Source organism: Acinonyx jubatus, chromosome C2 (genome assembly GCF_027475565.1).
Source record: "Acinonyx jubatus isolate Ajub_Pintada_27869175 chromosome C2, VMU_Ajub_asm_v1.0, whole genome shotgun sequence".
NCBI classification, from domain to species: domain Eukaryota; kingdom Metazoa; phylum Chordata; class Mammalia; order Carnivora; family Felidae; genus Acinonyx; species Acinonyx jubatus.
The window spans coordinates 149,223,476-149,243,111 of record NC_069384.1 but is presented as its reverse complement, the minus strand read 5'-3'; the positions used below and the strand labels follow the sequence as shown (position 1 = coordinate 149,243,111).

General features: G+C 52.0%; 1 protein-coding gene across 2 annotated transcripts; it reads right to left on the bottom strand.

Moving 5' to 3' along the window:
- Window positions 1-3,982: 3,982 nt before the first annotated feature.
- Window positions 3,983-19,188, bottom strand: CX3CR1 (C-X3-C motif chemokine receptor 1). 2 transcript variants are annotated; one of them, XM_027040735.2, is made up of 2 exons: window positions 18,402-19,188; window positions 3,983-6,680 (listed from the first exon to the last, which is right to left on the bottom strand). In XM_027040735.2, exons 1-2 carry the CDS (start codon window positions 18,645-18,647, stop codon window positions 5,601-5,603), a joined length of 1,326 nt encoding a protein of 441 aa, XP_026896536.2. In that variant the 5' UTR covers window positions 18,648-19,188; the 3' UTR covers window positions 3,983-5,600. The 2 variants fall into 2 exon arrangements, with proteins under 2 accessions (XP_026896536.2, XP_014918266.2); XM_015062780.3 differs by lacking the exon at window positions 18,402-19,188 and adding an exon at window positions 17,950-18,053.
- Window positions 19,189-19,636: the final 448 nt, after the last annotated feature.

Here is a 19,636-nt window from a genome sequence, read left to right as displayed (position 1 = left end):
GAGAATGAGCAGGGGAGGGGCAGAGAGAGGGAGACACAGAATCCGAAGCAGACTCCAGGCTCTGAGCTGACAGCACAGAGCCCAATGCAGGGCTCGAACCCATGAACAGTGAGATCATGACCTGAGCTGAAGTTGGCCACTTAACCAACTGAGCCACCCAGGCACCCCAGAAATAGAGGTCTTTTTTTTTTCTCTCTCTCTCTCTGATTTTTGAAGTCAGTAGCTACTATTTTACAAAATAACAAAAGCCTGTAATGTCCTGACCCCAAAGCTTGGGAAGGTGGGGGGTGCACTAAGAAGTCAGAGAGGGGCGCCTGGGTGGCTCAGTCGGTTGAGCATCCGACTTTGGCCCAGGTCACGATCTCGCGGTCTGTGAGTTTGACCCCCCCCCCCAGGTTGCACCGGTCTGTGCTGACAGCTCGGAGCCCGGAGCCTGCTTCGGATCCCGTGTCTCCCTCTCTCTCTGCCCCTCCCCTGCTCACGCTCTGTCTCTGTCTTTCAATAATAAACATTAAAAAGTCAGGGAGCGGGGTTCTTGGAGCATTAGCTACATGGTGTCATCATTCTGAGAAGCAGTGTTGCAGTAGCTAGCAAAAGACCCACAGACGCTTTAATCCGTTGATCCAATAATTCGTCTTATACAATCAAAGATACGCACAAAGATTTATGTCTAACACAGTGTTGTACATAATAATGAAAACTGGATGTTGCCTCTGTGTCCATCGGTAGGGGTTTGGCTAAAGTCTGAATGGACTCATGTGTAATCACTGAAAACCATGTTTGAGGTTAATACATGGGAAAATGTTTATGCTATAATGTTAAATGAAAAATGTAAGATCAACTCTATGTATGTTATGATCTCAAATCTTTTCTTAAATGTATATCTGCAGAGAATAACATGGCAGAAAACCATGTCTGTGTTAAACAATTCTTAGAGAGATGAAATATTGTGTAATTCTTAAAAAAATTTATTTTAATCTTTATTTATTTTTGAGAGAGAGAGAGAGAGAGACAGAGTGCAAGTGGGAGAGGAACAGAGAGAGAGGGACACACAGAATCGGAAGCAGGCTCCAGGCTCTGAGCTGTCAGCACAGAGATCGACTTGGGGCTTGAACTCACGAACCGTGAGATCTTGACCTGAGCCGAGGTCGGACACTTAACCGACTGAGCCACCCAGGCGCCCCGCAAATATTGTGTAATTCTAACTTTTTGTTCATTTATTGTTTTGTATTTTCTGTGACCAGGCATTTCTCTTACGTCCAGAGAAAAGTCATAAAGAATATAAAACAAACACATTGAAAATGGAACACTCTTAAAACCGAGTACTCAAATGCAAATTAAAATGTATTTTTGTTCCTACCTAAATAAAGGAGGAAATACGGAGTCAAAGAGTAATTTTCCTGCTGAGCATGTTTTGTGGTTTCTCGAGCGTCTGGGTGTGTCTGTGGAGGAACAACTGTGGCTGTTGCCTAACAGCTGTCTTATTCAACAGAAATGGAAACGTAACACCCGTATCCTTGAGAAAACGACTTGGCCCTCCTATGGATGGAGGGTGTCTTGAAGAGAAACTGGGTATGTCCTCATTTGCTAAGAAATACTTTTGTCACCCGCTCTCCCATAATACCACTTGCGGGTGGCCCACCATAGGGTTGCCAACTTAGCTAGTCAAGCAAACGACATTACAAGTCATGTTGAAACCAAAGTGCTCCCTGTGGGCCAGGGGAGTGGGGTGTGGGTGGAGAAGAGAGTTAACTTCTCAGTTGGGACAGACTACCTTAACTTGGAGGGCATTAATGAGACATCATCTAGGGATCAGGTGGTTCCCAAGGTGGACCTCTCAGTCAAGTTGCCATGTCCCTGTGTGCAGTTGTTGGCCTCGCAGGGCCAGAGGTGAATTCTCTCCCTGGGTGCTCAGGGGTAGACTCTCAGAGAGAGACAATGGGAAGCTCACCTGACCTGTATATACTGCAGACACAGTGGATTGCCATCCCCGGACAGTGGCCCTTCTCAGCGGAGGCTCTGTCTACCACCCAGATTCTGCTGTTAGATTCACCCCTGGGGATCCTGGCTGATAAGCCTCTGTCTGGTGACCATCGTCATTAGAGATACTGATGTCACAGAACAGCTGTCACCAAAAGCTGCCCCACCCAGGTTGCACCGGTCATTGTGAGTGGGTTGATTCTGTTAAACTCGGCATCCTGGAGGGCAGATCTCCCCTCCCTGCCTCAGTCATCCACCTGTAGACCTTCCTTCTGGATTTTTCTTTTTTTTTCTTTTGCATGCCCACCTGTGTTCTCTGCTCTTGGAGGCAGGGTTGGTCTGTATCTTTTTCCAGCTTTATTGAGGTATAATTGATAGATGGCATTCTGTAAGTTTAAGGTGTGCAAAATAGTGATTTTATACACGAATATATTCCAGAGTGATTACCACAATAAAGTTAGTGAAGACACTTATCACCTCACACAGTTATTATGTTGTGCATGTGATCAGAACTTTAAAAATCTTATTAGCAACTAAATCTCTCGTAGCAACTTTCAAATATGCAACACAGTATTGTTAACTACAGTTATCATAGGATTGGTCCGTAGTGTTATTGAGATGGGGAAAAAAATCCATAGACTTGGATTCAAGAGATCTACCTCTTGGACCAGCCCCTGGCCCTCTCTGGGTCTCCTGCCCCTTACCTGCACCTAAAATTCTGTGATTCTGGGACTCAGGAGAGCAAGGAGGCATGGACAAGATAGCATGAGTTTCTTCACTGGGAAAGGTTCAATCTAATAAGAAGAAGAAGGTAAAAAATAACAATAGTCACCACCATTTCTTTGAGTTTGTTCTGCTAGGCACGCACTGTGTGCGTTGTGGAGGCAATCCTACGAAATCCTCATGATAATCCGAGGAGGTGAGCCCCACTTTTATTCTTCTCTTTCAGATGAGGAAGCTGAGCCTCAGAGATGTCAAGTAACTTGCCCAAGGTGACAGAGTTAATACGTTGGGACTCAGTCACAGATGTCTCTCTGCCTTTGGGGTCCACCATTTCCCTCCACTTTGGGGAAGCCCAGAGCTCAGAAGCAGTCGTGGGTTTGCCACAGCTGCGCTGTTAGGGCCAACTGTCTTTTTCAAATGTGCTTTCCCTTATTTAGACACCAACATCACTGCTATTTAGGGTTTTCAGTGAACTTCCCTATTTTCTCCCTCTTCTTCCTTATTCAGCAAAATGGATGAGCGACCGTTTCTTAGGATACTAATTGAATGTTCATTTAGACATGAAAGTGTTTGTCTCTCCACTTTTACTTCTCAAGCCAGAAGAATGTTTCCCTCTTTTCGTGGGAGTCCAGAAACGAGTTAAAGTTTCATTGAAAGTTTTATGACCCGAAGGTTGCAATGAGGTTCAAGTAATAGTAGAGAAAACTTGTGGGCAGCCTGGGGAGAATACGCCCTCTTGTTAGTTGTTTGAGCCAACGTTCCAGAAGACTCTCCCCACCCACTCTGCTCCGAATGCCTTTCGAAATTCACATGCTTTTCTCATGTTAAGATCCCCATGCCCTCACACACCTCCTTTCCATATGCCATTCACTGAGCCTAGAATGCCATCCCCTCCGTCGCCTGGAGAGCTCCTCACCCCTAAAGACTCAGGTCAGACGGCTCTCGTGTTACCAATTCATGCAAAGTGTTTTTTCTTGTTCACTTCTCTGTTCTGCACTTGAATGTTAAATCACGAAGGGCAGCGGCCTGGTCTCACTTACCTTTGGGGCCGCTCAGGATCCGAGCTTACAGGTTGCGTGCCATATATGCTCAATTAAGATTTTGTAATAAACCGATTTCCCGTGTTATGGGTCAAAAGCCAAAACCTTAAAAAAATAAATTAAAAAAAAAAAAAAAAGCCAAAACCTTGCTGTGCCCTTCGACCCAGTTATCCCCATGATGGAGGAACCCATCCAAAGGAAATAACTGAAGAGGAGAAAGGAAATTAGGCGGACCAAAGTGCTGTGAAATATATATTTGCTAAATACTGGCAACAAGCAGAATGTTTATCAACAGGACAATGGTGAGCAAAGCAGGAGACGTGCTCTTGCTGCAACACAATTCATTCTATCACCGACTGAACCAACATGATGACTCCCAAGGATGTGTCAGAAATACAGAGATGAGTCAGTTGCCTTCGACCAGTGCACAGCCTGGCAGAGCCTTCTAAAGCAAACGGTACAAAACTACGTAGAAACCGAGAACCGTTTGGGGTCTGATGTTAAGAGACAAATAGATTACGAAAGGGTCTGCACGTGATGCTTTCACCTCTAAACACGTGAAAGTGTCTGTGACCTTGGCTCTCCAAGTTGGCATGAAGGATGGGGGTTCTCTCCGGATGGGCAGGGGTTTGCCGCGAGGCCACTGGAAAGGGATATTCAAGGCAGGTTTGCCGTGTAAGCGCTGCACCAGGTGGGGGGGAAAGCCGAGGTCTGGAAACCAGAGAAGAGGGGTGGCACTTGCCAGGGCTGGTGGCTGGTTCCTCATGCCGGGAAGGAGGCTCCCTATGAGAAAAGTACCATGGTTTCCATTCTACAGATAAGGAAGCTGAAGCTGGGCTGGCCCCGAGCTACCCAGCTGGCAAGTGATGAAGGTGGGATTGGAAACCATCCCTTGTCAGTTTGGGTCAGGGTCCCTTCTCTTCATCTCCCTGCACCCAGGAGCAGGTGATGATGCGTGATGGAAGAGATCCGGTTGGCCGAGAGGCTGGATTCTTTGGGGAAGGGGACGAAATGGAGAACCTGTTGGTGCGACCACATGATGGAGGGTCTCGGACTGGATGCAGGGGGCACTGGACTGCCTTCGCGGGTTTGGAGGCATGGTAGAGAAGGGTTTAAGGAAGAGCAGGCTGGCAGTGCGTGCTGGCTGGTGTGATTGGTGAGGAGGCTGGGCCAGATACATGGGAAGGTAGGTGGGCAGCTCTTGTTCTATTGGGTCAAAATAGCACCCCCCCCCCTCCTGCCCCCGGCTGCTTGGACATATGTCTTCCTGCACCTCTAACCATGAGATTGGAACGGACGCCTCCATTTTATCTATTCTCCCCTGCGTAAATACCACAACCTGGACCAGGGAGGGGCATCTGATTCAAACTCGGCCAATGAGAGCCCTTCCCTGGGAATTTTAACCTTGGGAGCAGAGAGGAGTGGTTCTCAGTCCCACTCTGTTGGCTAAGCTGTGTCTGGGATCTCTGTCACCACTCAGAGATTTGAGAGCCCTAGAGAGGAAAATTCTAGCTGGACTCAAGCCCTAGTTTCTACATACTCTGAGGGCTCAGCCACTCTTTTGCTCACACTACCATGTGAATAATATGCCCCGCCTCCTCTTTAGCTAAGCTACAGCGAGTTGAATTTTTGTCCTTTGTGAACAGAAAGCTCTGACATTTGCAGTTAGAGACATGCCTACCCCTCACCCTCAAATTTTGGGCACGACGCTCAGAAACGCTTCAGGGTTGTTTTGGAGGATTCGGTCCGTCATGTCTTGCACGTAAGAAACAGACAAACAAAAAATCTGTCTTCATTATTCAGTGGCAGGCTTGGGAACTCTGGGCTCTCTAGAGGGGCAAGGCTTTGGGGATCCCCTCAGAGAAGGATGGACGCATCTCCATCACTGGTGGGGTGAGTAAAATTACTGCTCAGAATGCTTTCCCGCTTGCTCGTTTGTGATTCAGACGGGGAGAAACCGACGTGGACAGGACGACTACACAGGACGGCCAGGCATTTCCTATACAGGTGGTAAAGGTATCTTCTGAACTTCTCTCCAGCAAACGCATAGATAAAGGGGTTGAGGCAACAGTGGGTGAATGCAATTGTCTCAGTCACACTGAGGGCCAACCTCAGATCCTTCTTCATGTCACAATTGGGAAAGAAGTCATAGAGATTAAGCGTCTCTAAAAAAATCATGATGTTGTAGGGTGTCCAGAAGAGAAAAAACACGACGACCACCAGGAAGATCAGCTTAATGGCTTTGGCTTTCTTGTGGTTCTTGCAGGAAAACAGTGTCCGCATGATTCTGAAGTAACAGTAGCTCATAACGAGCAGGGGGAGCAGGAAACCAAGCAAATTTGCCTCCACGTTGCGGAGAACGGGCCAGAGGTCCTGCAGGACCTCAGGGTAGTCACCAAGGCACTCGTTTTCTTTTTGTTTTGTGAACATGAACTGAGGTGCTGCCACCAAGATGGCTGCCGCCCAGACACCCAGGCTGATGGTGACGCCATGCTGCACGGTCCGGGTGTTCATGGAGTTGGCGGCCAGGACAATGGCCCGGTACCTGTCGATGCTGATGATAGTGATGAAGAATATGCCTCCAAAAAAGCCGATGAAGAAGAAGGCTGTAGACAGTTTGCACACGGCGTTGTGAAGGCCTTGCTCGCTCATCAGGTAGTGAGTCCAGAAAGGCAACGTGGCTACAAAGAGCAGATCCGACAAGGCCAGGTTCAGGAGGTAGATGTCGGTGATACTCTTGGGCTTCCGGCTGTTGGTGAGGGCAAACACCACCAGCAAATTTCCCACCAGGCCAAAGGCAAAAACAAGGGAGTAAAGTATGGACAGGAAGACGGTCCCGAAGGCCACAACGTCCCCCATATCACAGGCTTCGGCCGACTCATCGTACTCAAAGTATTCCAAAGTTGATTTGGGGGAGTGGGTGGGCATGGCGACGGCCTGGATCAGAGAGGAAAACAAATAACAGTATTAGTTCTCAGAGAAACAGTTGGGATTCTAGCTGGCCCCACACATGGGCAGGCTGAAAGAAACAAGTATCGGTCGGGCGCCTAACTGATACACTTCCCAGTGTCACACGTCATCTTGTTTAATCCCCAAGACGGACAGACTCCTGACGGAGGCCATAGAGGATTCCCCTGACGGAAGAGGAAGTCAGGTCTCTGAGAGGTTCAGGGACTTGTTCAGAGCTGTGCAGTGAATGGCTCAGCTAACGTTTGAATCTAGACCTTTTAAAGCATGAGGCAGATCTTTTCTTCTTGGATCGTCAAACGTCTACCCAAAAGGTTGACCAGGGTGTCAATAGCGGGAGAGAGGACTATGGGTGTGGAGAACAGGGGGTAGGATGGTGGGGGGTGCAGCCATAATTCACACTTGTAGTCCAAACTTCCCCGAAGCGATTCTCTGCTTCCTTCCTTATCCCCACCCCTCCACCCTCTGGACCCCAATTTGTCCCATAGGAAGCCAAGACTGAAGAGAGAGGTCTCAGATACTCTCCACAGCCTCGAGCAGACCTGTACGCGGAGCCCCTCATCTTTGTTTTTGAGATCCCTTTCTCTTCCCCTTCCTTTTGGAACCAACAGGTCCTTCTCTTCCTGAAGGGATAAGACAGAGTCATACACTCTAGAGTGACCACCTCGTCTCCGTTTGCCCAGGACTTTTCTGGGGTTAGCACCAAAAGTCAGAAATGCCTTAGTTCTAAGCAGACAGCCACAGACGGCCACCCCTCAAGGTCAAGTGAAGAGGGTGTCACCACTGCCATCACAGGGTCATGAAAGGGGTGCGGAGCCCGTCTGGGGGACCGTGCTCCAGTAGCCTGCTGTGCTGGGCCCGGGTGGTGAATTCACCCCATAATTACCAGCCCTGCCCTCACTTTGGCCTGGTCTTCCCCATGATTCTTAATCCCCGCTTCCTTCAGAACAAAAATTGAAGGGGAAGACGTTTCTGCACGGGTTGGGAAGTCACACTTCGCATTCCTCCCCCTCTTCCCTAGCCAGGGCTCGCTTGTTCTTCACTCCAGAGGCTGCAAGGGCTCCCCTTTCCCCCTGGCCCTCGGAGGCCTCCTCCTCTTCCTTGTGATGCCACAGACGGGCCCCTGAGAAACCCTAAGCATGTTCATAGCACGCCTCCTGGTTGTCACTGCCTCCCTCCCCACCACAACCAAAAGCAAAGTTCGCACTTTTTAACCAAGGGAGTGTCCACACCCTGCTGCCTCCTTTTCACACTGGTTTTGCCCAGACTGTGTCTCTTTCAAAGTGAGGGCCCGCCCTCGCAGCCTCCGCTTTGTGTTCTGGCCCATCTTTGCATCTTATCCAGATTCTTCTGGGACGAAGGGGGTTAAGCCTTTCTGCCCTGGGCCCTCTCAGTCTGGGCTGACGTTCCCAGCATCTCCAGGGAGAGTGTATGTGTTCCTGGCTTTCAGCAGCCAATACCCTTTTCTCAGAGATAAATCTCTGGCTGTGACCTTAATCAATAACGTTTAAATTTAGCAGTGATTGGGCGGCTCAGTCAGTCGAGCACCTCTCTCTCTTTTTTTAAAGTTTTTATTCATTTATTTTGAGAGGGAGCGTGAGCAAGCGAGCACGGGAGAGGCAAAGAGAAAGGGAGAGAGAATCCCAAGCAGGCTCTGTACTGTCAGCGCAGAGCCTGGTGTGAGGCTCGAACTCAAGGACTGCAAGATCATGACCTGAGCTGGAACCAAGAGTCAGACTCCCAACCGACTGCAAGGCGCCGCGAGCATCTGAATCTTGATTTCGACTCAGGTCATGAGCTCATGGGTTTGTGGGATCGAGCCCCATGCTGTCAGCACAGAGCCCATTGGGGATTGTCTCTCTCCCTCTGTCTCTGCCCCTCCTGCATGTGCCCTCTTGCTCTCTCGCTCTCTCAAAATAAATAAACTTAAACAACAAAAATAATGTTTAAGTTCAACCACAGAAAATGGCTGAGATGCTACCCTTTGTGAGCTACACAAATGTCAGGTTGAAATGGCTCGAGCGGAGATATGGGGAGACGGGGAAATTCCTACCTGCGTGCAGGTGGCTTGCTGAACGTCTTTCCAGACGCGCAGCCGTGTAGGAGCAAATGAGTCAAGCCCTCAGTGGTCGTAAGTCAGGGATCCTGGAGCTACGACCCTCTCCCTTCCCCCTTCTCCCCCAGGGAAAGGAGCTGGAGAAGCTGGCCTTGACAGGAGGCCAAGGACAATGAGACTGTGTGGCATCTCTTCGTGCCTGTGCTGGGGCCAGCAGCCCAGAAACTGTGCTGGTGGGTTGGCTTGATTTTGCCAAATCTGCATGAAATAGGCTTAATTTCCACCCTGGGCACTGTGCCCTACCCACAGGGATCTCCTCTAAATCGAGCAGGAGTCCCTGGGTCACTGAGGAGGGACAGCGGGGAGGTGGGCAGGCTCGGGATCTCCCTTGGCTGAATCTCACGTCTGCCCTCTGGCCAAGTGACCTCGGGTGAACTTGGAACCTCTGAGTCTGACGTCCCTCATCGCAAGACTGGGACTCATTCTCACGTCTGCCCACAGCGCCATTCTGAGGATTACGCCCGGCACAGTGTGTTGCATACAGCAGGCACTCAAATAAATGCATTTGGTGAGGAAACAGAAGCACTTTGGACCTCTGCAACCATCCGGGTCTCCCGTGAACTGTTGTGCTGTTCACTCCCACCCTAGGCGTTGTGGATATCCCATCTGTAAAGTTCTTTTTATTTTTTTCCCTGAAATAACAGGTATTTTCTTTTCAGATTTTCTGGGGGGAGAGGGGAAAGGGGAGAGTAAACAAACCTTTACTGAATTTTTACTCAGTTCTCAGGCTCATTGCTAAACACATATTACCTGTGTGGGGGGAAATTTTCATTTAATTCACTTGACATTTTAAAAATGAACAAAAATACGAGTTACATGGAAAATGAAATAAGTAAGCAGACAGTCTAATATGGAAGCCTGTGGTTCATGCTCAATAAAAGGGAGCTGACACATAAAAGGATAATGATCTCTATGGACAAGTAGATGTACTCAGAGAAGGCAAGTAACTTGCTCAAGGCCGCACAGCTGGCCTGTGGCACGGCTGCAGTGGGGGCTCACACGCGGCCAGCCTGTGTGTCCTGCCCGAGACTGGGAGTTCCTGAGCGAGGACCGGTGTCTCCTTCAGCTCTGTGGACCAGTGTTCAACAGAGGGAGGGGCCTGGCACAGAGCCAATGCCCCAGGAATACTTGTAGGAATACAAGTATTGTATCCTAGACCTTCATTCCAAATTGCCCTGTGGGGCTGGTAATGACAGTGGCCTTTTAATTGTCCGGTTCCCAGACGTGCCGACAGGGCACACAGTGTCTTTCCTGATCCCAGGCCAGCGGCCCTTGCTTGAACCCTGAGCGCTTAGTGGATGCCTCGTGCGTTGAATGTTCCTCTGAATTTGGTAGCCTTATCAAGGGAGGGAACTTTTTGGGAAAGGTGGATCCTCTAATTCCTGGAGCTTCTGAGATGTCCCAGGACTGGGAGATGAGCTTAAAGCTGGGGACAGTCCTCGAGGGTGGTCTCCGGGGCAGGTTGAAGGGCCGCCGGGGGTCTGATGGGCTGGACACGGGCTTTCCAGGCCCCCGAGGCCACCAGGAACCGAGTGAGGGATCCAAGCAGATAAACTTTCTCTGCGGGGCCTCATCAGCCGGGTGTCATACAGATGGGGGTGCGAGAGGAAGGACAGGTGTTGGGGTGAAGCACCCGCTGAGGGCTGTGGCCAGCAAGCACACAACCCCTCCCGGCCGTTCTCAGGCCTCCTCGTCCTCTCTTCCCGTAAGTCAAGGTTTTGCTAAATGCCGTCCAGCTACAAGAGTCTGTGCTGAACCCAGAAGCAGAGCTTTGAGCGCACATGCGCTTCCCACCCAAGTATAAACTCACTCCCTCTCCGATCCTGCCCTGCTGCCCGCCCCCACCCCTCCTCCAACTCAGGCCCACTTCCTTTTCTCAGGCCTGCTCATTTATTTTTTAACTTTTTTGGGGTCATCATTTACCCAGTGTTTCCAATCAGCTTCCCTGTTCTCTACTTCCCTTTTCATTTAAGTGGCCCAAGTCCACTTTCCTCTTCAGTCCCACATCCTTTTCGGGCCGCTTCCCCCATCTTTTGCCTTCACATCCTGCTCACTGCCTGCTGGATCCTGTGCGTCTTCTTGTGTTTGACGTTCCTTGGCCAGTTGGTGGTTTTCCCTCTGGGGTCTCCGCTGATGGCTTTTTAGGCCCCTGAGTGAAGACCGGGTTAGAGGCTCTGTCTAAATGCTGATAAAATTGTGGTTTAATTTTCTTTTTTAATGTTTGTTTACTTTTTTGAGAGAGAGAGAGAGACAGTGAGAGCTGGGGAGGGGCAGACAGAGAGGGAGACACAGAATGGGAAGCAGGCTCCAGGCCCTGCGCTGTCAGCACAGAGCCCGACTCGGGGTTCGAGCCCGCGGACCGTGAGACCATGACCCGAATCAAAGCGGGACACTTAACCGACTGAGCCACCCAGGTGCCCCATCATTTTTGTTCTTTTGAACCAAAGGGAATTAGAGGAAAGTACAGATTGCTAGAGCCCTGACCCCATCGTTCTTTGTGGGGGTGCCATTGAGCCTGAGAATGTTCCAGAGCCTGAAGTTATCCTTGGAGAGCCCACTGTGGAAGGAGAGGAGGCTGCCCTTCTTCGGTGCCCACGGACTAGCCCACTCCATACACAAGCCCCTCTTCGATTCTGTCTACAGGCCCGCATGCGATGGTCGTCTCTCCCATACAAATGAGCCAGCAGAGGCTCCGGGAGATCGGGGAAGCTTGTCCAGGGAACAGCAGAACCAGGTGTACCTCTCCACACAGCCATGCTCCCGCCTCGCCCCCAGGCTTCCCCTCTTGGAGGAGGAGTGTGCAGGCTATTGTGGACCACTTCTCTAGAGTTGGAACAAGAAATAGTAGTCACAGCCCCCTCCCTCCCCCGCCAAAGAAGATGGTCCACGATGCGAGCCTGAACACTTTCCCTGGGTCTCTCCCCTCGGGACTCAGAACCCGGTAGTCTGACCGTCAGGCAAAAGGCAGGCAGTCAGGAAATGAAGAAGGCGGGGACATTTCCTCTCCAGCCACTACTAGGGAGTCCTCACGGCCGGACCCCCGAATCTAGCTCTCATCAATGGTGGCAAGGAAATTTGGAGTCCTTTTCTCTGGAGAAGAAGAGGCTGAAGGCTGTAGGCTCAGCTCATTTCCTGCCTTCAAACACACGGTGACACGGATGTCGTTCACAAAACGCAACACCAGACCTTCTGGCGTGTTTTAATTTTTCGACAAGGACCAAACAGAAGGAAATAGTCTTTAAGCACGACATGCGTCCTGGGGCGGTAAAAGCACGGCTTAGTGTCACGAGAGGTGACTCTTCAGTGGCCTGCCCAGGGAACATGACGCTTCTGGGCTCACAGCCTGCCCGAGTTCAGATGAGGTTCCATCTGGAGGCAGAGAGCTGGATCAGTCGATTTCAGCCCTGACAAGTCTTCACCTTGGCCTACAGAGGAAGGTTTCCAGTGTGGCCCCCAAGCCCACACCCCTGGCCGCTTGGGCACAGGGTTTTCCCAGGTCCTGATGGTTTTCCCACTTACAAAGACAGCTGATTTTATAAGAGACACCCTGGGGGATGCAGGGAGAGGTAAGGATGAGAGGGCAAAACAGGGGCAGGTGGAAGGGCCTTGAACTGCATGCCAAGGAGCTAGAAGGGCACATTCTGCACCTCGCAGCCCGTCCCCCGTGCAAGTAAATGGAGCGGCTGTCTACACCTCAGCAACCAATCCACCTGCGACCACAGGGCCTCACCCGCCCTCCAGCGTTTGCACAGGCCAAACACCCCAAGCCAGAAGCAGCAACAGGAGAAAGCCAGACCGGAGGCGAGAGCCTCCTGGGTGAGCCACCCCTTTCCGGAAGCTGCTTTTGCTCTGGGTTGGACACACCGCCCTCTCCTTTCGTCTTACGAGCACATTGTGGTATTTATCCGTCCCTGCCCAACTGTGAAATTCTGAAAGGAAATGTTTTAGGGCTTTTTTCTGGCAATTGAGGAAGAGATGGATTTTAAATAAATTATTAACTAAGCTAATTATGTATCTTTGTAAGGGCAAATAACAATTCAAAATAAGAGGCTTAATTCTCCCTGCTGAAAATAAGGGAAGAGATTGTCCTCTGCCTCCTCATTCCTAGGGCATTTGCTTTAGGAAATTCGTCGCTGGGGGCGCCTGGGGGGCTCAGTCGGTTAAGCATCTGCCTTGGGCTCAGGTCATGATCTCACCGATCGTGAGTTTGAGCCCCAAGTCGGGTTCTGTGCTGACAGCTCAGAGCCTGGGGCCTGCTTCGGATTCCGTTTCTGTCTCTCTGCCCCTCCCCTGCTCATGCTCGCTATCTCTCTCAAATATAAAATAAAACACAAAAAACATTAAAAAGAAAAACAAAACAAAAGGGAACTCATCACTGGAGTGTTTTCTCCTCTCTTTGAAATGAGGACATGCGTCCTTTTGGGAATGTGATCACGTGTTTTGTCTGCTTTATGTCCCAGGAATCTTTCTCAGGGGCCTGGGGCTCCTTTCTTTGAAATATAAACATCAAGGGGCACCTGGGTGGCTCAGTCTGTAGAGCCCTGACTCCAGGTTTCGGCCCAGGTCATGATCTCATGGTTCCATGGGTTCAAGCCCCGCATCTGGCCCTGCGCTGACAGCACGAAGCCTGCTTGGGCCTCTCTCTCTCCCTCGCTCTGCCCCTCCCCCGCTCGCGCCGTCTCTGTCTCTCTCAAAATAAATAAACTTAAAAAAAAAAAAGGAAATATAAACATCAAGAATTAGCACCTGTGTCTCCCAGTTTCTGTGGAAGGGTAGGAGCCTAACTTGGGTGGGTGCCCTTCTGCTTCAAATTGCAAACATACTCCCGTCTTAAAGATAGGAGTCTATTTCTTCTCTGGAAGAAGCCAGCCAGCTATCACAGACGGTCCCTTCAGTTATCACGGTAGAGTTAGGATGACAGTGTGTGGCTGAGAACTAGGTGTGCTCTCTCACGGCAGGGATCCTAACCGCTGGGCCCTATGAAAGGGTGAGATTCCATCTCCGCCCATCTCTGCCGTCTCTCAGCGGATTGTCCGCGATGCCCATCACATTCTGGTGGCCTGTCTGTTTAACAGTAACCGTGTTTTCCCTGTTATCTCTGTGAGAGGTTTTTTCTGGGTTGGAGATCTTAGTTTTTATTTGACAGTAGGTGCTGTGCTGAATTCTATGGAGGTAAACGTGGCTAAGATACAGTCTCTGGGAATTGTGGTTACTGTTCAGTAGCAGACTATCAGAAGAAAAGCTGGGGGGAGACCCAGGGACTGGATCATTTCAGCTGAGTCTTGAAGCCGGGGCAATCTTCCAGGTAAACGAAGGTGGAGGTGGGGAGCAGGGGCGGGTGGGGGGGGGGGCGCTGAAGCCGAAGGCACTGAGCACAGGCATGTTCCCTAGGGTCAAGCCCGCTCATTGCCATTGCTGTATAGGCAGGCAGTGTGTGAGCGGTCCACGATTATCTACCTCACCGTCGTACTCCTGGCTGGCTTGCAGGGCGAGGTCTCTGTGGACAACGCCACCGCGAACATTTGCGCGCGTTCATCCACATGTCCCACGGCACGGATGCATTTTAAAAATGCAGACTCCAGAGCAGACCAACTATGTGAATCCATGCATATAAAGGTCAGGAGCGGGCAACGGCAATGCATATTGTCCAGGGATGCATATCTAGGTGGGTAAAGCCCTAAGGACGAGTGAGGGAGCAATGGCCATCACGATCAGGGTTGTGGGGATTTCGGGGAAGGCAGGGTGGCAGTCAGGAAGGCAAGTGAGGGGGGCTGCTGGGTGGGGGCTGGCCTGGGTCTCTCCTGCTGCCTGGCTGCTGGTTGGGTGCGAGATTGATCTGTAAGTTGTGAGCCTGCACACTGTTCTTTGAGCGTGCTGTATTTGACGTGGAACTTAGGTTTAAGGAAAAGGAAAAAGAGGGCCTGCAAAAATACTTTAGAAAAACATTTAAAGAGACGCGAGCTAGGTTTCCTTCCCTACGAAGGTTCATAATCCGAAACAGTTGCTCTTTGGCCAGACCTGAGGAGGAGGTGTGGCTGCAGGGCCTAGAGAATTCCAGCCCTCGGCAGCCAGCGGGTTTCTGAGCCCCTAGGGAGGGCGGGCAGGATCACGACTCGGCCGGAAGCGCCAGCATTGGCCCTCCTGGGCAGAGCCAGTGTTGCAAGCCCTTGGAATCCCTGGACTGTGCTGCTGGGAGCGAGAGCAAGTTCCCGGAAAAGGCAGCGGAGACCTGGCCTGTGCCACCGTGGCTGTGCCTCTTCGTAACTGTGACCCGTTGTTGGACAGCAGGAGTCCGCCTCCCTGTCTGGCTCGTGCACGGAGGGCGCTGGCTCTGAACACCTTCAGCGGGAAATATTTGAGCCTGAACAAAACGGGTAGCCGAGGCCTCTGTTCCAGGTCAGAGGTTGAGCTGGGGAGGGGGTAGCTGAATGGCCCAGACCCTGAGATGGACGGTCTCTGAGGCCAGGGTCTCTGGTGTGGGGCCCTCCCCAATACTGCTGCCTTTCTACAACCCGGCCCGGGGCGGGAGGGGGGTGGGAGGGAGGCGGGGGTGGGCGATGAGGTGTCTCCTGGGGGAGGATGGGCTGGGGAGTGGATGCTGGTTCCGACCTGATGGGCTCTGGCATACGTCCTCCTCCCGGCCCCTCGTAACCGCATTTGAACGTGGTTAGTGGTCTTAAGGCGCACAAACTTTCCGATCCGCGGCTTCCCACAATGACAACCCATATTGTTTCTTGAGCACCAAATACGGGCCAGACGGTGTGGTCAGAACTGGATATACCTTGCCCTTGATACAGATATTCGACCTCCACCCGTCACTCGCCTTCAGCGATTCTCAGCTCATGGCTGGTATTCATTTTAAAGCAGGACTCTAGGCTTAGCAAGGTCAGGTGCAGAGTCAGGGCTTCCAAAGCCCAACTGCCTCTCCTACCTACTGTGACGCAGAGAGTGACGGCCGTGGAGCCCGGCTAGGGTATGGCTGGGTGTGTGGTTGACACACAGTCGGTGCCCCCTTCCCTGGGGGGCGGGCAAGAGCCACGTCCTGCCCTGATTCCCTGCGTGAAAATGAAGCCAAGCAAAGAGGCAGGCAAAAGACGCGGAACCATACTTGCGTGCATACACACAGACGGACATGCAGACAGACAGGCAGACAAACAGTGGTGCCCAAGGCTCAGCAGCCCAGTTCCTGCCTGCGTCCTCTTACAGAGCCCAGTCCCCTCCCAGGCAACCCCGGGCATGGGCTGACCTGCCCCTCAGAAGCTTCCCCAGGGAACTTTCTCGTCTGCTTCTCACACAATCCAATCTTCTTCTTTCTTTTGGGGTCAGGTTGTTTTCTACCTTGAGTTTTCTGTGTAAAGCATTTCAGGGGGCGCCTGGGTGGCTCAGCCGCTCGAGCGTCTGACTTCGGCTCAGGTCATGACCTCGCGGTTCGTGAGTTTGAGCCCCCGCTGTCTGCTGTCAGCGCAGAGCCCGCTTGGGATCCTCTGTCTGTCCTCTCTCTCTGCCCCTCCCCTGCTTGCGCACGTGCCCTCTCTCTCAAAAATAAATAAAATTTTAAAACGAGAAGAAAGTACTTGGAAAAAGGGGGGCGCCTGCGCAGCTGAGTCCATTAAGCGTCAGACTCTTGACTTTGGCTCAGGTCATGATCTCCGAGTTTGTGGGTTCGAGGCCTTGGTGGGGCTCCCGTGCTGGCAGTGCAGAGCCTGCTTGGAGTTTGGTCTCTCTCCCTCGCTTTCTGCCCCTCCCCTGCTCATTCGCACACTCTCTGTCTCTCTAAACACACAAATAAACTTTAACGCATTTGAAAAAGAAAATGAACTTTTCTGGAGGAGGGGAAATCCTAAAGCTCCCTGGCCTTTCTCTGAGCTCGGCTGTCAACCTACAGAGCGCAGACTACAGAACCTGTGAGATAAAGGTCAAGTAATGAGAAGTGACGGGTCCCGCCAGTCGTCAACCGGACCTCAACGTGTTTCCTCCTCTCTTGCACCCATGTGTGTGTCCGCTCATAATTTCTGAGATGGTTTTCCCACGGCACGAACCTTCTGAGGCCGTGTCCTCAGAGTGATTACAACAGCATTGGACATCGAATTTGTGTCAGCGATTTATTCATTAAAATGGTTGTCGCTGGAAATGCAGTGGTGCGCTTTATAAAAAAACATAGGAGGCACCGCAAAAGCACGGGAAGAAAAGGAAAAACAAGACAGAACCAAACTTTCCACCATCCAACTTCCCAGAATCAACCACAGCTAGCTTTTTGCCCTTTCCCATCCAATGTCCATGCATATTCTTATATCCGTATTAAGCATAGTTATATTTACATTTAAAATGCAAGGTGGCTCAGTCGGGTAAGCATCTGACTCGGGCTCAGGTCATGAGCTCGTGGCTCATGAGTTCGAGCCCCGCATCGGGTTCTGTGCTGATAGCTCAGGGCCCGGAGCCTGCTTCGGATTCTGTGTCTCCCTCTCTCTCTGCCCCCCATCCCCCCGCTTGCACTCTGTCTCTCTCTAAAAATAAATAAACATGGAAAAAAAATTAAAAAAATAAATAAAAACTAAAATGCAGATTCTACGTTAAACATTTTTTATTACAAACTTTTCTAACCTACATAAAGGCAGAGAGAGCCCCCGGGCTCATCACGTAGCTTCAATTAGCAACTCATGGTCACTGTCCCATGCAATCCTACTTCATACCCTACTACATTAATTAAAAACAGATCCAGGCATCATAGCATTTCACCCATAAACAGGTAAGTATGAGTCTCTAAAAGAATAAGAACTCTTTTTATACCAAATAACAACTTCCTTACTATTTACCTTAAAAAGCGCCTAATAATTCCTCACTCTCATCCAGATGCCATTTGTTTTCAGGGAATGTCTACTCGTCCCCTGGCATGTAAGTGCTGATGCTTCTAATCGCACCCCGTGTTGAGCGCGTCCCTAATGGTCTGATCACACGCTGCCCGCCACCCCTCAAGCCCCTTGGCCCTTCGGCAGCAACATCTTCCGGAAAGTGGTCCCTCTTAGCACGTAAAGCGAAAACCAGCATCTGTAACCCACGGTGACCTCTGACCACCGTGCCCCACCCCGCGAGCCCACAGGTGCTGGCCAGTTCTCTGTTTCCTACCTGGGCTGGGCCTGGGAAGGGAACTTCTGGACTTGGCAATTGTGACAATCAGCCACCCGGTCCCTCTGTCTGTCTGTCACGGAGTATTTCCCTTCCCACCACCCCCCCCCCCCCCGAGGGCATCTTTATTTGCAAAGTTAGCCAATAGTCTCTGGTTTCCTGTGAGGTTCACTCCAAGGCCTGCCTGGTTTCTTTAGATACCGCCGCAGGCGAGCTCAGAAGCTCCAGGCCGGAGGCCAGCTGATGGCAGGAGGGTCTGAATTCACAAACCTGGGGGACTGGGTCTGGGGAGACACACAAAGCAGGGGACTGGAGGACGTGACGGTGTGGGGGCTGTGTTATTTGCCCCCAGTGTGGCGGGGAGGACAGGAAACAGTGTAGGTCTCGTGAGCCACCAAAAGCCACTGTACCTCAGTTTCCTTGCGTGTGAAAAGAGAGCCCACGGTACTCACCCGGCTGCCCTGGGGTGAGGATGAAACGAAGTACAGCTTCTCTCTCCAAAGCGAGGCCCCAGGCACCGGGAAATTACAGACATGTGGCACCTCGGGCCCCGCCACTGAATCAGGCTGCATTTTGATGAAATTCTTAGGAGATTGGCAAGTGCGTGGCTTCTGAGACGCATTGGCACAAAAGGCACTTAGTGAGTGCCTGGCACCTGGTAGGGGCTTCTGATTTGTTTTCCCCTCGCCTCCCTCCATCAAGGCACTCAGGGCCTCCCTAGGTCCTCCGGTCAAGCCGGAGGCACATGTGTGCCGGGCACAAGCTTCACCCACAAACCGGGGCAGGCTCTGTCCCCACCATCTCCCACAGCCCGCCCCGGTCCGCCAGACGTGGAACAGCTGGGCCTGACTCTCCGGGCTACTCTCCCGCTGCCCGCCCTGGCTCGAAGCCGGTGCCTGCCCGGACCCACCTGCCCGGCTCACCTACCAGGCAAATTCTACTGCCATCCCTCGCCTCCCCTGGGGCCTGGCTGGGGTCTGGCACCTGTGGGCCACGTTTATTAAAGGATCAGGGGACTCCTCCGAGGCCTGCCTGGCTCCTCACGGCCCATCTTGCAGCCTGTGCCCCTGCACTGCTGTGGCCGTCGGAGCTGTGTCTTTCTGCAGGCAGGGCTGTGCTGTGCACTCCCCACCCGGCCTCCTCAGTCCCGGCCGCCAGGACCCCAGGACCTAGCTATGGGTGGGACGGCGGTGCTGCCGGCTGGGCGACCGACCTGCTGGCATTTGAGGAAGTCTGCGGCCTCGGTTTCCCTTCCTCCTTTCCCTCTGGCCAGGATGCTGCGGCACCCCACCCCCACGCCTGCCCTTCCTCATCCCCACCCCAGAGCCACCTGTCTCGGGGCCACCCGGCGGGGCCAGCTGCTTCGGCCTCCCTTCGCCTGCCTGTGACTCCCCTCCTGCTTCTCTGAGAGCGCCTATCTGGGATCCTGCCAAGACTCTCTCTCTCTCTCTCTCTCTCTCTCTTGCAGTCACACAGTCTTCCCGGACAACCTCACCCACTGCACCGTTATCCTCATCAGCTGTCCCGTCTTCCTGGACAGCCTCTCCCACCGCCCGTCAGCCACCACCTCTGCGATCCGATGCTCTGCGTCTTTGTCCCCAGCCAGGGTCTGCATCGCCTCCCCTGCCCATCCGTGGCCCTCACACCTCTTGCCATTTGCCCCTGTTGACCATTCTCCGCCTGGGAG

Excerpts from the sequence above, each read along its gene's own strand:
- CX3CR1 (XM_027040735.2), bottom strand. The coding sequence starts at position 18,647 with ATGGAGGGAGGCGAGGGGAAAACAAATCAGAAGCCCCTACCAGGTGCC. Across the intron at positions 6,681-18,401 it reads CCTCACCCCAGGGCAGCCGG|GCCGTCGCCATGCCCACCCA; the intron begins GTGAGTACCGTG and ends TCTCTGATCCAG.